The sequence below is a fragment of the Xyrauchen texanus genome, chromosome 3, assembly GCF_025860055.1.
Source record: "Xyrauchen texanus isolate HMW12.3.18 chromosome 3, RBS_HiC_50CHRs, whole genome shotgun sequence".
Taxonomy (NCBI): domain Eukaryota; kingdom Metazoa; phylum Chordata; class Actinopteri; order Cypriniformes; family Catostomidae; genus Xyrauchen; species Xyrauchen texanus.
In genome coordinates this window covers 35,427,851-35,442,629 of record NC_068278.1, presented here as the reverse complement: position 1 = coordinate 35,442,629, position 14,779 = coordinate 35,427,851, and the positions used below count along the sequence as shown (strand labels likewise).

General features: G+C 38.0%; 1 protein-coding gene across 3 annotated transcripts; it reads right to left on the bottom strand.

Moving 5' to 3' along the window:
* Nucleotides 1-3,424: 3,424 nt before the first annotated feature.
* On the bottom strand, nt 3,425-14,091 carry kyat1 (kynurenine aminotransferase 1). Of its 3 annotated transcripts, none has more exons than XM_052107225.1 (14): nt 13,938-14,091; nt 13,634-13,743; nt 13,494-13,552; nt 10,573-10,720; nt 10,223-10,372; nt 10,032-10,118; nt 9,828-9,953; nt 8,238-8,358; nt 8,070-8,146; nt 4,575-4,664; nt 4,308-4,494; nt 4,050-4,126; nt 3,858-3,944; nt 3,425-3,743 (listed from the first exon to the last, which is right to left on the bottom strand). In XM_052107225.1, the coding sequence occupies exons 2-14, from the start codon at nt 13,703-13,705 to the stop codon at nt 3,684-3,686; spliced, it is 1,341 nt and encodes a 446-aa protein (XP_051963185.1). In that variant the 5' UTR covers nt 13,706-13,743; nt 13,938-14,091; the 3' UTR covers nt 3,425-3,683. The 3 variants fall into 3 exon arrangements, with proteins under 3 accessions (XP_051963185.1, XP_051963202.1, XP_051963194.1); XM_052107242.1 differs by having other exon boundaries at nt 13,634-13,740; XM_052107234.1 differs by lacking the exon at nt 13,938-14,091 and having other exon boundaries at nt 13,634-13,918.
* Nucleotides 14,092-14,779: the final 688 nt, after the last annotated feature.

The window sequence follows — 14,779 nt, the reverse complement described above, 5'->3', positions numbered from 1 at the left end:
AGCACAAAGAATATGCAGATTCATCCATAAACAGTACCGAAGGAGTGTTATTCCACAAAACAAACTCCAACCACTTGGTTGAACCAACACAAACAGAAACAGAAAAGGCATTCAATTTCCTCAGACAGTCATGGGAATATTCAGTAAATCAGGTCCAGGCATCACACAATGACTTACTCATTCCACTGACTTTATAAAGGACATCGCTTGCTGTGGGCAGGTAAATATTTAGCAGCCATCCTTAGTATCTATTCTCAATTTGGCTGGGAACATCAGTGCAAAAGCGACCTTCCATTGATGTAAGTGTTTCTTGCATTCCTTGAATCGATCATGTTTCTCTCTTGGAATTTGCAAAGTCTGGGAAAAAGAAAATGTTTTGGTTCTTCCAAGAAAGCCTTCCTTTACTCCTCGCCTCAATTAACACAAGATCTTCATTGGATGATCTCAGAAATTTGGCCAGAATTGATCGTCTCCCACCATGGATCTCCGAGCCTCCATATCTCTGCCTTCTTCGTCCTCTGGAATTCCAACAATTCAGACGTTGTTTCGCCAGTTTTGATTCTCAAGGTCGTCCAACTTTTCCCAAATGTGCTTCAAGTCCACCTTGTTTGCTAGTTGGATTAGCACATATGGAGAATTGTAACTGGTGGAATAACGTCCAAACTGTTGGAATTCTTGAGAGAGAAGAGGTTCAGAATATGGTGGAATTCCTGGACGGGCTTTTTCTGAGTCTGCTTGACATAGGCCATAAGCCGGAACTCAAGCGGACTCAGAGTTCGGCAAACCGCTGAGGGAGACAGGCCCCAATTAATTCTGGCCAAATTTTTGAGCTCATTCAATAAATATCTTGTTTTCTGCAAGGTGAGGAGTAAAATATACAGCCTCCTACAGAACAACTGACTATGTCAGCACATTGAAAAATGACACACACTATACCCCCCAACAATTGTTATATGCTTTACCTGGGCAGCTGTGGCACAGTGATACACATAGTCTTTCTTTTCTTGGAAGAACCACATTTTCTTGTTCCCAGACTTCAATTCAAGGAATGCAAGCAACTCTTACATTAACGGAAGGTCGCTTTTACACTGATGTTCATGGCAAAATTGAGAATAGATGCTAAGGATGGCCACAAAGTATTTACATGTCCCCAGCAAGCATTGTCCTTTGTCCGAGGAAACTGGGCACATTTTTTTGTTTCTTTTTGTGCAGTTTCTGTTTCGGCTGGAGTTTGTTTTGTGGAATAGCACTCCTTCGGGACAGTGTTTTGGAGGAATCTGCAAGTTTCCTATTTGTTGGTGTTTGTTTTATAGATTATCTTGTGTTATGTAATTCTGTCTCAAAAAATTTGTATAGAAACACCAGACTTGAGCAATCCGACAGCAAATTTGACGTGGGGGCTCTCATAGGCGTACATGGACTGTTTGAGTTTAGAGGGATGGACGCCGGTTGGTGCTGATGTGCGTGGGTTAATGCACAGGTTTTTCTTTTTTCTGTTTGTTTGGGGTTAGATTGTTGCAATCATTTTAGAATGTGGTCTTTATCTTTTTATTTTTTTACACACAATTTTTTCTAACATATCAAAATGTAAAATGTTAATATGAGTGGATTGTCTCTCTCCACGTGGGAGGTGAATGGTAGATACCTCAAACACGATTGAGGAGTTATGTACATGAGCAAATGAATGTGCAAATTAAGTTATGCGAGGCACTAAAATAACGTGCGTTACCTTAACGCGTGATGCTGTACAGCGTCTATGTAACGCCTAACATCGTTTACAACACACCTTACTGCATTTAGAAAATGGCATTTCAAAGCTTATTACGGCGATACAAAACACGTGAATTCTGACCCCTTTGGCTTTCCATATCAGAACATCATATCACCCCTCAAGCGGTTATTGAGGAACTTTCCCCCCGGAGCGGGCGTGATGTGCGTGGTGGTTAAAACTGTGTGGATGCCTTTCTTTCGGTTAAAGGTGCTCTTAGTAATTTTTCCTCATTATTAAAGCTTAAAGGAATAGTTCATCCAAAATGAAAATTATTTTATTATTACCCTGATGCCATGCCAGATGTGTCTTTCTTCAGCAGAACACAAATGAAGATTCTTAGAAGATCATTCAGGTCCTTATAATGATAGTACATGGGTGCCAGCACTTTGACAATCCAAAAGTCACATTTAGGCAGCATAAAAGTAATCCATGCGACTCCATTCAATCAATGAATGTCTTCTGAAGCAAATCGATAGGTTTATGTAATGAACAAGTAAATAATAAAATGTTTTTTAACTTTAAATCGGCGCAGCCATCCAGGACTCTGATGCAGTTTGAAATGGCTGAACTCTCGCATGACGTTCTTTCTTCTGTTGTAAATAAGCACCGCTTCTGAATTCTCATGTAAACTCTCAGACACGCTTACGTAACGCTTCACGTCAGCTGCTGGCAGGAAGAGCTATTAATAAGTTAATAACATTTGAATTATTGACTTGTTACAGAAAACTATCGAATTGCTTCAGAAGACATTTATTGATCGACTGGAGTCTTTTTGCATGGATTACTTTTATGCTGCCTAAATATGACTTTTGGACCATCAAAGTGCTGGCACTAGTGTACTTCTATTATAAAAGGACCTGATAGAGCTCTATCTTCTTCTAAAAATCTTAATTTGTGTTCTGCTGCAGAAAGATAGTCAAACACATCTGGGATAGCATCAGGGTAAGGGAATGAGGAAATTTTAATTTTTGGGTGAACTATTCCTTTAACTCCTAAAGACAGGAATTGTAATTTTGCAATACATGTATGAAATCATGAACACACATATTCAAATGAAGACTCCATACATATCAGTAACCTTAAAATGTTAAACTGAGCATCTACACGTAAAAGCCTACACAGGTCAATAACTTGGCTCTTGAGAGTTTATAATTAATCATTTAAAATGTAAATAATTATGTTATCAAAAGGCATCCATGTACATTTTACAGTAATGGAAAGAGTTAACATTGTTATTTCTAGTACATTTCTGACCTACTTCACCAATATCAGTCTACTAGACCTTTAAGCTCACCACAGAGTCTACTCCTTAACGTCCCTAATTCCCATCTAAAATCTAAAGGAGATTATGCCTTCTCGATTGCAGCACCTCATCTTTGGAATAGATCTACATATCCTGTGCCACAACTGATGTTTTTAAATCTCATTTGAAGACTGAAATTGTAATTGTGTACATGTTTGAGTATGCCAGATATTTGTATGTTGCTGTTTTGATTTCTCGTGTAAACCATGTTGGTCGACGTGTGCTGTTTTAAATACATTTTCACATCAGAGAATTATTATTTTTTTAGCTGTTGTGAATCTCAGATATGGGAAGTTGCAGAAGAGTTTGTTGCTCAAAGTTAATGCATTTTTACACAAAAAAGAAAAAAATGATGATATCATTATTAATTTATTTGTAACTTTTGTGTCAGTTTTCCTCTGAGCCCTGCCCCCTTTACTACATTCTGTTTCCTCTGAAGTTAGCAACTTCACCTTTAACTTGAACACTTTTTCTCTTAAAACTCATCTTGTGTCCTGAACTGCTTGAAAACATGACTCATTTCTGATTTGCTAATTCTAAAAGCAAAGGTTACATTCATTACATTCTGATTGTCTGTGCAAGGCCTATACTGTTAAGATTTAGAATTTTTTATTTTTTGTCACTCCATTGTCTCAGGATTTCCTCGGCTGCTTTCAGGGTTGAGTCCTCCTATGAATGTTGACAGATAAATATGAGTAATTAGTAAAACATATAAAGAAAATCCACCATTCACCTACATAAAGCTTTCTATTAAGCCTTTCACATCACTTGTGTTAAAACTACCTTGACAAAGCAGAATCTGATGTATTTCTGGAAGTCTGCACTGTGTTCTGGGCTGTAGAATGCAGACACCGGAATAGTGGCCAGTCCCTATGCAGAAGTCAAGAACACGTTAACAAAAGCATGTTTTGCTCCTAGATGCCACCACAACCAAATTTTAGAAACTATCCTTAAATCACCCATGTCTTTGCTTACCTTCTCTTTTATGAGCCATTTAACAAATCTGTAGTCATAGGGCTCATCTTTAGTGCTAGGGTCAGTAAGGTCAACCTCTTAAAGAAAAAATAATAGTAAAATCAAAACAATGTTATCCCTCTTATAATAAGTTGTTAACAGATAGACAGATATAAAAATCTCGTAAATTTAATTTCAAAGCCTTATTTATTGAAAATTCTGTATAGCCCCCTTAAATAGTCTGAGTTCCTCAAATACTTTGTTCAGTCTGCCACTTACTAAGATCTGAGATATCTGCAATCATAAAGTATCCTCCCTGGGGCATTATAGGTTTCAGGCCAACACTCTTCAGACATTCTGCCAGCCTGTGCCGCTTGTCATGAAGATGGGCGGGTAACTGGTGGAAATAGCTGTCCTCTGTTCCAAATAAATCATATTCCCACTGAAAACCTGCAGCTACAGCCTCCTACAGAACAACTGACAATGTCAGCACATTGAAAAATGACACACACTATAACCCCCCCAAACAATTGTTATATGCTTTACCTGGGCAGCCGTGGCACAGTGATACACAGAGTTCTGATGAACTGTTTTTAGGTGTTTCAGGATATGCCCCGATCCCATCGCCCAACCCACCTACATTATAACGATGAGATAATATTTATTTTAGGTAATAAAATTATCTACAACAAATTATTGCCATTTCACTAATTCATATGGCAATCTTGAAAGAGTACTTTTTCATTCATACAGAGCTTTATCCCCATGGCTTTGCCAGTTAGTAAAAGAACACATGACCAACAGACGAAAAGTAGTATGGGAGAAAATAAGCATTAAATAAATTGATCCAATTGATTTGCAAAATCATCCCCTGCGCTTCAAAGCACTCAAAAATTGACATGCTGATGACATCTGCTGGACAAAAACTTGTAAGTGCAATGGAAAGATTTGAGGCAAAAGCAGCTACAATGACACAATAATTCTAAAATCACTGGCATATATTTTCATTTAATCTACAACACATGCAGATCTGATTTTTTTTCTCAAGTATATGTTGACTTTAAAATGAGGGACAATTAGATTTTATGACCTAGGTGTAATAACCATTAAAAAACCAGAGGTGCTCTGAGTAAGTATTTAACTCATATTGAGAAAGTCTAAGAGTTCAGAGAGTAGATTTAAAATAATGTATTTCTTTATTGTATCCAAATTAAACACATTCCATCACAGTAGTGATGGAAAGATCGGATCATTTTACTAATTTGGATCTTTGAGTCTCGTTCAGCAAAATGAATGAATCTTTATTCATGTCATTTCATTCATTTGAGCAGAATTAAATTAAAATGATACATTTTCAATAACCAAAAAGCACATGTGGTTCACCTCCAAGACATATTCCCTCCTCCATTTAATTCAGATGTGGAACGGTCCTTGCATTTGTTATGCCCTTTGCGAGCGCTACACACATACGTTGAGTGCACATGCTAGTTCAGACTATCTGACCAACTAATTGTGTGCTATAAAAGGACGCACAAAAGGAATGTCCATCTCCAAGCAAAGACTTTCTCACTGGATCGTTGATACGGTCACCCTGGCTTATGAGTCGCAGGGTGCGAATTGCCCAATTGTTGTTGAAGTACACGCAACTAGATGTGTGGCCTCTTCATGGGCATGGACAAACAGTGTGTCCTTACAAGACATGTTTTTTGCAGAAGGATGGTTTGCTCAAAACACATTCGCAAGGTTTTACAATCTAGACATAAAACTCTCTCAAAACAAGTCTGTCTAGAGCACTTGCTATTTTACTGGCCAAATATATACTTATGCCTCTCTTTGGACCATTGTGCTCTTGTAGCCTATTGGGAAGAGTGACATTTTAATTGAATTTTATTTCTTTGTAATGAACTTCCCAAAACTATTTTGCCATGAGTTAAAGACATTTGGTTTCATTATGTATTAAATACTTATATGGGATATACAATGTTATTGTTGGTAGGATCTATCAATTAAGGTGTTTTGTTCAAGTGGGATGTTTATCGGTGTTGCGCGCTATGCCTTGGGGAGTGCGTGAGTTACGTCAGCCTCAGACCGCGAATGGACGCTGGTGAGGCAAGACGCACATTTTCCCCTTCTCTTCTTCCAGTCACTATTGTGTTTAACGTGGGAAGAAGTTAGCGCAATGGATGTTAATCTGATCAAGTGTCCCATATTTTTCCTGGGTAAAAAAAAATTGAGGTGTTTCGAAGCTATCCTGATGTCTCTGGTCTGAAATTTCTTATGTACAGAACTGGATGTGCTACACTCCCAAAGTTACAGGCACTATAAATAAACTTCCTTTTTGGTTCGTGAAAGTGTTAATCCATAATACATGACCAAAGTTCATGTATATATATTCTGAGTGTTCCCCTCTTGCGGCATACTCATGTACCACCATCCACTGAGACTGCAGCATCATGTTTACTCTCTCGGAAGGTTATGTTGTGTAGTGCAGCGTGATGGAACTCTGTTCCTCATATGCATTAGCAGAACACAATATCAAGTGTACTGATTCGTAAGGGAACATCTCGGTTATGTGCATAACCTCGGTTCTATGAGACGAAGGGAACGAGACATTGCAAATGCTGGCCGCACTACAATTTTTCTGAGGTGTGAGCTCTTTGTCCCTCAGTCAGAAAATGCTGAAGAATGGTGTGAGCACCTGCTTTTAAAGTAGACAGCTTTGCGGCTAAAAGGGCAGGGCTCAAACACCATAGCCGATATTACATTATTGGCGTTATTGTAGAGAGGTTTCAACTAGGCTGTGTAGAAGGACACTCATGTGTTAGCAGAACGCAATGCCTCGTTCCTTTCATCTCAGGGTATCAAGGTTACATACGTAACCGAGACGTTTTCCATATTCCAAAATCACACTTCACATCTCACGTTTACATGACAAGGTCAAAAATTGTTGCTGATTTTGGAATGACATAGTACCCATACTACCCTTACCATTTCTGCGATACATGGATATGGCAGTAAGAGTAGTACGGTTGTATGCCATTCCATACACCGGATCACCCAGACCACCTGACTTTCCAAAAAACACAGGTGATTTTTTTTTTTATCCCTTTTCTCCTAATTTGGAATACCTAATTCCCGCTAATTAGAAGGTCATCATGGTGGCGGGGTTACTCGCCTCAATTCGGGTGGCTGATGACAAGCCTCAGATGCCTCTGCTTCAGAGACCGCCAATCCGAGCATCTTATCACGTGGCTCATTGTGCATGACACCGAAGAGACTCTGGATGTGGACACTCATGCTATTTTCCATAAACCACACACAAATTACCATGCGCCCCATTGAGAGCGAGAACCACTAATCGCAACCACAAGGAGGTTACCCCATGTGACTCTACTCTCCTTAGCAACTGGGCCAATTTGGTTGCTTTGGAGTCACTCAGCACGCCCTGGATTCGAACTTGTGACTACAGGGGTGGTAGTCAGTGTCAATACTCGCTGAGCTACCCTTTGAACACAATGCCACCCAGTGACATCAAAAACATTACACAATTTTCATAAAGGGCTCCAACTAGGTTAATTACAAAACTGACTCAAAATGAGCCACATATTTTAATTCCAATTTCTTTATTTACATTTATGCATTTGGCAGACGCTTTTATCCAAAGAGACTTACAGTGCAGTTATTACAGGGACAATCTCCCCGGAGCAACCTGGAGTTAAGTGCCTTGCTCAAGGACACAACTGTGGCATCTTGGTGGTGCTGGGGCTTGAACCTCTGACCTTCTGGTCAGTAACCCTGAGCCTCAACCACTGAGCCACCACTGATATTTTTGAAACGTTTCAAAATAGTATAACATTAGTTTGCTTAAAAAACATGCCAGTTCGTTACATGCTTTAAGGCAATGATGCAAAAATTATTCCTAGATGTTTCTGAACTTTATCAAACACATTTACATTTCACCCACCATAAAAGGCAAATGACATTGAAGGAAATCAAACTTAAGTACTTAAATCTCTAAGCCCCTAAATTTTACCAGCTCACCTTCCATCCTGTGGCACTGAAAGTCTTACCAGCACTACCAATGGTGACAGTGCGTTCCCACATACCTGGAAGGCTGGCTACCAAAACAAAAAAAGTTATCTTACTTTCAAAATCCCCTTGCCAAAAGCCATAATTGTTACAAAGTGACATATAAAGTTCTGCTCTTACCGATCTTCACATGTTTTGTTCCATCATATGTGAGCCACTCGTAAACCTCATCGCTGATGCAGATGACATCATGCTTAATGCACAAGTCAGCGATCACCTGAAGTTCCTCCCTCTGATAGACCTACAGGTAACAACATTTATGTATAGAAGAGCAAGATTTAATTGGTCACATTGAACATACAGTATAGGTCTCTGTGGTAAACACTAACCCCATTCTGACTACAGTTACTATACATCTGTAATATACAATTACTTATAAAGAATGCCTTAATTATATATTTATCATTGCAAATGCTGGCCACAATACAAGTTTTCTGAGGTAAATGTCTGCACTTATATAGCGCTTTATCCTTAACGGTATTCAAAGCACTTTACACTGTGACACACACACACACACACACACACACACACACACACACACACGTGTTGCCCAAGGATGTCATGTCTTCATGTCGTGTGTCCCGGGATTCAAACCACCAACCCTGCGATTAGTGGCCGACCCGCTCTACCAACTGAACAGCCACCGAGGTGTGAGTGATGCGCTCTTTGTCCCCCAGTCAAAACATTCTGAGGAATGGTGTTTGAGCACCTGCTTTTAAAATAGACAGCTTTGTGCCTAAAAGGGCAGGGCTCAAACACCATAGAGTCTGATCATGTTTGGCCTTTTAATGTATAATTATAATTTATAAAATACTTTCACATTACAGTATTCTGACAGCTTCTGACAGTTAGAGGAAGGGGTTTTAAATGTGCTTAATGTCATGAAAATAATGTCACAATGCAAAAAGAAAAATCTTCATGGTCTTCAGCATCAAGGCTAACCAAAGTGCTGTACAATACAAAATTATAAAAAAAAAAATAATAATTTAAGGAGATTACGTACTATTAAAAGCCAGTGAAAAGAGATGAGTTAAGAGAAGATTTAAAAACAGATAATGAAGGTGACAATCTGACACTGATAGGCAAACTATTCCATAAACTAGGACCCACAACAGAAAAGGCTCTCCCTCCTCTAAGCTTTAGACTCGAGCGTGGGACATTGAGGAGATACTGATCACAGGATCTCAGACTTCTAGGTGGATCAGTAAGTATATTGAAGTGGCTTTCATTGGCTTACACTGACACCTAGTGGCCTGGAGTAGTTTTCAGTTACCAATGCAGTTACTATGCACAGAAAACCATGATTAATTTAATCCATGAATGGAAGTTTGCAATAATAGGGCAGTTACTGAGATTAAGTGAGTAGTATTCAGTTGGTCATGTGATGCTAACATGGAAGCCCCTATGAGGCACCCTTGCCCCATGTAGAATAAAATAGCTTTTATAAGGTTACTGATATGACTGAAGTCTTCATCTTACATGAGTGGTCATGATTTTATACATATGTTTCACAATTACTATTAATTGAGGAAATAATTACTGAGTGAACCTTTAATTTTCTTTGAGCAACATGTAAACCATGCGGTGAAATATGACCCTGATATTTCATGACATTTTTATGGTTTTAATGAGATTAAACTGTATAATAAAATTCAATATAACAGTATATCAATTGGTAAATTTGTCCTTCATTTGTTGGTACCAACTCACCTTACCAAGAGGGTTATTAGGAGTGTTAATGACAATGGCTTTGGTACGAGGACTAAATTTACTCGCTAACTCTTCTGGAGACAATACCCATTCAGCACTAGATAAAGTTGGACCACTGCCTTCTCTCTGTTAATACAAAGAAAGCATTATTCAAAATAGAAACGTTAAGCTTATTTCCAAAATATCAAGTTAAATGATACATACAGGTTTGAGAGGCACATAGATAGCTGTTCCTCCTGCCATCTTTACCATTGGCTGATAACAGTCAAAGAAAGGCTCCACAATAATCACCTGCACAGGATAGTGAGGAGGCGGCAGACTGACACATACTGAACCCATATCTCTCTACTGTGTATCTCATGTTATGGGCATGAATATTGTCTTGATAACTTTACCTCATCGCCCTCATCAACAAGAGCTTGGAAGGTGCAGAAAAGAGCTTGATATGCTCCAACTGTCACCAGGATATCCTCTAGTGGATTTATTTCTACGCCAAAAATCCTACTGAAGAACTTGGCCAGGATCTTCACAAGAGGTGGGTGGCCCTGTTTGTTAGTCAAGATTTTAGCGCAAAAGTTATACTTTGGTATTACTATATTTTGTGGCTAGACATCAGTTCAGTAAACAAGCTTTACAAAATATGTTGAAGTTAAAGCTTAGAGAAGCAACGCAAACAAATGAATGTATACAGGATATATATGAACACCTAAATCATATGGTAAAATCTGCACTTTAAAAGTCATACAAAAGCACGAGTGTACTGGTGCATAGGGGCCCCTCCATTCACTGCCTTGCAGAAGGCCTCCTTAATGAAACTTGGTGGGGAGAAATCAGGGAATCCCTGACCCAAGTTCACAGCCTTGTAGTCAGCAGCCAGCTGAGTGAATTCCACCCTACAAATAACATGCATAAAATGTACATTTACTTGACAATTTGACTTTAATTTGTTGGACACACAAATCATTTAGAGAAGAATTCAAAAATCAAATGTCATGACATGATGCGGTGGAATACTTGATTCTGATTTATGGCGTTAGATGTTGGACAAGACTGCGCAAGCAAATTACAACAGTGTGAGCACCAGGACACAGTTTGCACGTAAAATGTAAACCTGTAGAACTTGCAAATCCCAAACTCGAGCACCAAAAAATTTGATTGTGCACACAAACTAACAAGTCGCAATCAGAAATAACAAAAAAGATCTGTACACACGCACAGCTGAAATCTTTACGCACACAAGTCAGTTTTGACACTCAAGGGGCGGGGCCCAATCCTTTTTGTTAACAAATGCTATTGTCTGCGGACCAAATCCTGTATTGATTGGCTGAATCTCTTCGAATCTCACATGATTGGCTGTGGCGTGTTGGATGAGGACCAGAAAGCGGGAACTTTTTTATTTTTTTTTTACAAGAAAAATAAATAAATTCAAAACTCTCTTAGGGGAGAAATAACAAACATACATCAATAGGAACAATGCAATTATTGTCAGTGTAAATGAAAGAAAAGAATCCCCTACACACTACTGAACAACAAAAAGCAAACAACTAGGGGGTATTACTTAAAGTATTAAAATAAAAAATAAAAATATTAAAGAAAAAATAAATAAATAAAAGCATCCTTTAGACGTAGAAAAACAATTGTCTGAATATATCGCTACACAGCTTTCTTGCAATTTTCCTAGACATTACTTTTTCAGTGAGGAAAATACAATTTATAATCGTTCATAAACCATGAAAAAGAAGGCTTCAAATATCTCCACTTACTACAATGAATATGATATTTACCCATGAGAACAATCATATTAACCAAATCAGGGATGAATCTACATTATCCATATAAAAGAGAATGTGTGATAAGTCAAACGTCGGGATGTCATCAATCTTAAATGACAGCCAATTATGTAAATCAGACCAGATGCTTTTACCCAAAATAACAAGTGTTCCAGAGTCTCATCAGCTGCCTCACAAAATACACAGGGATCTACTTCAAATATAAACCTATTTCTAACAAAGTCAGCAACCGGATATATTTTATCAATTATTTTAAAGTGAGTCTCTTTGACTAAGGGAAATGGACCATTTGATGAATTTGAAATGTGGTTTATTTATGGACAAGGCATTCATATTTGGAACTTGTACACACAATCCTCTATTATAATCCAAAAACATTAAAGATGAAAAAAAATGTATACATTTGTTAGTACATTTACTGTAATGTAAATTATATTAATTAATTACTAGATTTGATAGGGTTGGTGAAAGTCTTATTCTCACATACATCAATGTGTTTTGGATTAACGGTAATAACGGTATTGATTTACACATTTGATTATATTTTCTATAAGTGCGGTTAAGATTATACTTGAGCAAAAATGCAATATGTTCCAAGAAGTTACCATTATCATCTAATATATCATTCACAAACACAATACCATCTCATACCAATCACTTTTAAACAATGATTTCCTATTAATTATAATGACCCTGTTATTCCATAGGGTGGATCCATGGGGAGAAACGTTGTGGGTAAATATCATTTTACAGTATTGGAGAAGTTGTTTGTGGAAGTTTGATAATTTAATAGCAATCTTAGTTACCTCAAAATCAAATTTTAATAGAAATTCAAGCCCACCTATTTTATTAAATAGAGATCTATGTAAAACCACATAGAGTAAGGTTGTGATAAGTATGATTTCAACCATTTACTCTTAAATGCCCCAAACATTGATTCAAAGTCCAATTCGTTGATACCACCCTTATCATACGCTTTCACTAACTGTGATTTCCGAATATAATGGGTTTTATTTTTCCAAAGAAGGGAACTGGGAAGATTGGAAATCGGATTATGGCAGACAGTAAAGAGGCTTCTTTCTAAATTTCTCCTTAATTTCTTGTTTTGTGCATATATATTATATTACATATATACACACACACACACACACACACACACACACACACAAAACATCTTACAGCTACAAGAAATTGAGGAATTTAAAACCATAACCCCTTTACTTTCTGCCATCTGCGTCCCGCATTCTGTCTAGCCTCGTCCAACTTCAGCCAATCACGAGAGATTCGAAGAGATGCTGACCAGATCCTGTATTGATTGGCTGCATTTGTTAACAGAAAGATTGGGGCCCGCCCCTGAGTGTCAAAACCGACTTGTTTTGTGCGTAAAGATTTCAGCTGCGCGTGTGTTCGTGTGTGTGAGACCTATCACGACTCGCGGTTGTTATTTCTGCTCCTAAGTTGTTTATTTCTGTGCACGATCATGTTTTTTTGTGCTCGAGTTTGTGATTTTCAAATTCTGCAGGTTTACATTTTACGTGTGAGCTGTGTCATGGCGCTCACACGTTTGTAATTCACTTGCACGCTGTGTTTATGCGCTTGCGCTGTTTTGTCCAACATTTAACGCTATACTGATTGATAAATTGCAGCATTGTGGCCAAGTATTTTTTGTAATAAAATGACCTAGTTTCACTTCTCACGTTTGCTTTCTTTTCAAATAAGAAAACATATTTAACTCAAATCAACATTTCTTATCCGTATAAAATAGACAATATTTAAGGGATATTGAGCTTGTCACCACCGCAAATAATTATCTAAATATTTTACCTGCAGCTCTTTATTATGAAAATGACACCTAATAACCATAGTATAAAATTACCATATATTTTTGTCAATTCCTTCAATCCTTCTCGCGTGCAGCTTGCGAGACATTATGTCCTGTGTATAAAACAAATTGTGAATTACACCACAAATGCAATTTAGAGTTATGGCCAATATTGAGAGTAAAACGACTCATACCTTATCAGGAAATGATGAGTTTACTAATCTGATTGAAACTGAAGCTCCCCTTACCGCCGCTCTTCTCCACATACCAGGCTTTCAAACACACATTTATCGCAGGTGTTCTGCTGAAGACGTAAATCAGTAACAAGTGCAGTAAGAGATTGAGTTGTGACGTGTTACGCCACATCTATTGCACTTTAAATGCCGTGCTGCTGTCCATAATTCAATGACAGCAGTCTCGTCGTTGGGACTTGGACATTCAAAACAGAAATCAAGCAAATCATATTATGTAGGCCTATATTAAATATAAATTCCATACCGTTCTCTAATAACTTAAGACATTAAATTTCTGCTTCCGCACCAAATCTTGATCATTCACTTCTCCAGTTGTTCAAGACGTCAGTTATTCCTTAAGCGTCTTCCTCAGTCTCCGCCAATGAGCATGAGGACTGAGCGACTCCTCCAGAAGAGACTTTACTTTTGTAAGACTACTTCCGTTGTGTGCGCAGTCCATTTCACATTTAGGGATCGTTCAAGCTGCAGGTGTTTATGTGCCTGTCCACCTTTGACCGTTGCACCGCGTTTCGCTGTTTATTAAACTACGTGTCAAATTAAAAAGAACTTCAACTTTTAAAACGAGTCTCGAAACAGCTTGCATCTAGATTATTATTATTATTTATTTTGTTTTAGCTCTAGGACCCGTTCAGTGTGAACAGCCCCCAATACAAACAATATACATTTAAAGGGGACAGTTCTCCCCAGAAATGAAAATTCCCTCCTTTACTTTATATCCTTTACTCACCCTCATGCAATTCCTGACGTGTATTAATTTCTAGCTTCTGATGAAACTAAATGAATATTTTTTGAATAATATATACCGTAGGTCTATGTAATACAAATGTTGACCAGAACATTTAACAGCTTCAAAATAGGAGATAAAATAATCATAAAAGTAATCCAGTGGTTTAATAAATGTCTTCTGAAGCGATCCAGTTGGTTTTGGGTGAGAACATACCAAAATGTAACTCCTTTTTCACTGTACATCTCTACATTCACTGTACATCATTACACTTCCTAGTGCTTTACACATGCACAGAGCGCTAGGTAGTGCTGTAGAAAGTGTAATCGAGCTTGAAATCATGATTGCCAAGGACACTGCTG

What these genes read in the sequence shown, in the direction of transcription:
- kyat1 (XM_052107225.1), bottom strand. Translation starts at nt 13,705, where the DNA reads ATGTGGAGAAGAGCGGCGGTAAGGGGAGCTTCAGTTTCAATCAGATTA. An exon ending in GGAATTGACAAAAATATATG is followed by an intron (nt 10,721 to 13,493) that starts GTAATTTTATAC and finishes TGTTATTTGTAG; the next exon opens with GGTGGAATTCACTCAGCTGG. An exon ending in TTGTTGATGAGGGCGATGAG is followed by an intron (nt 10,119 to 10,222) that starts GTAAAGTTATCA and finishes TATCCTGTGCAG; the next exon opens with GTGATTATTGTGGAGCCTTT.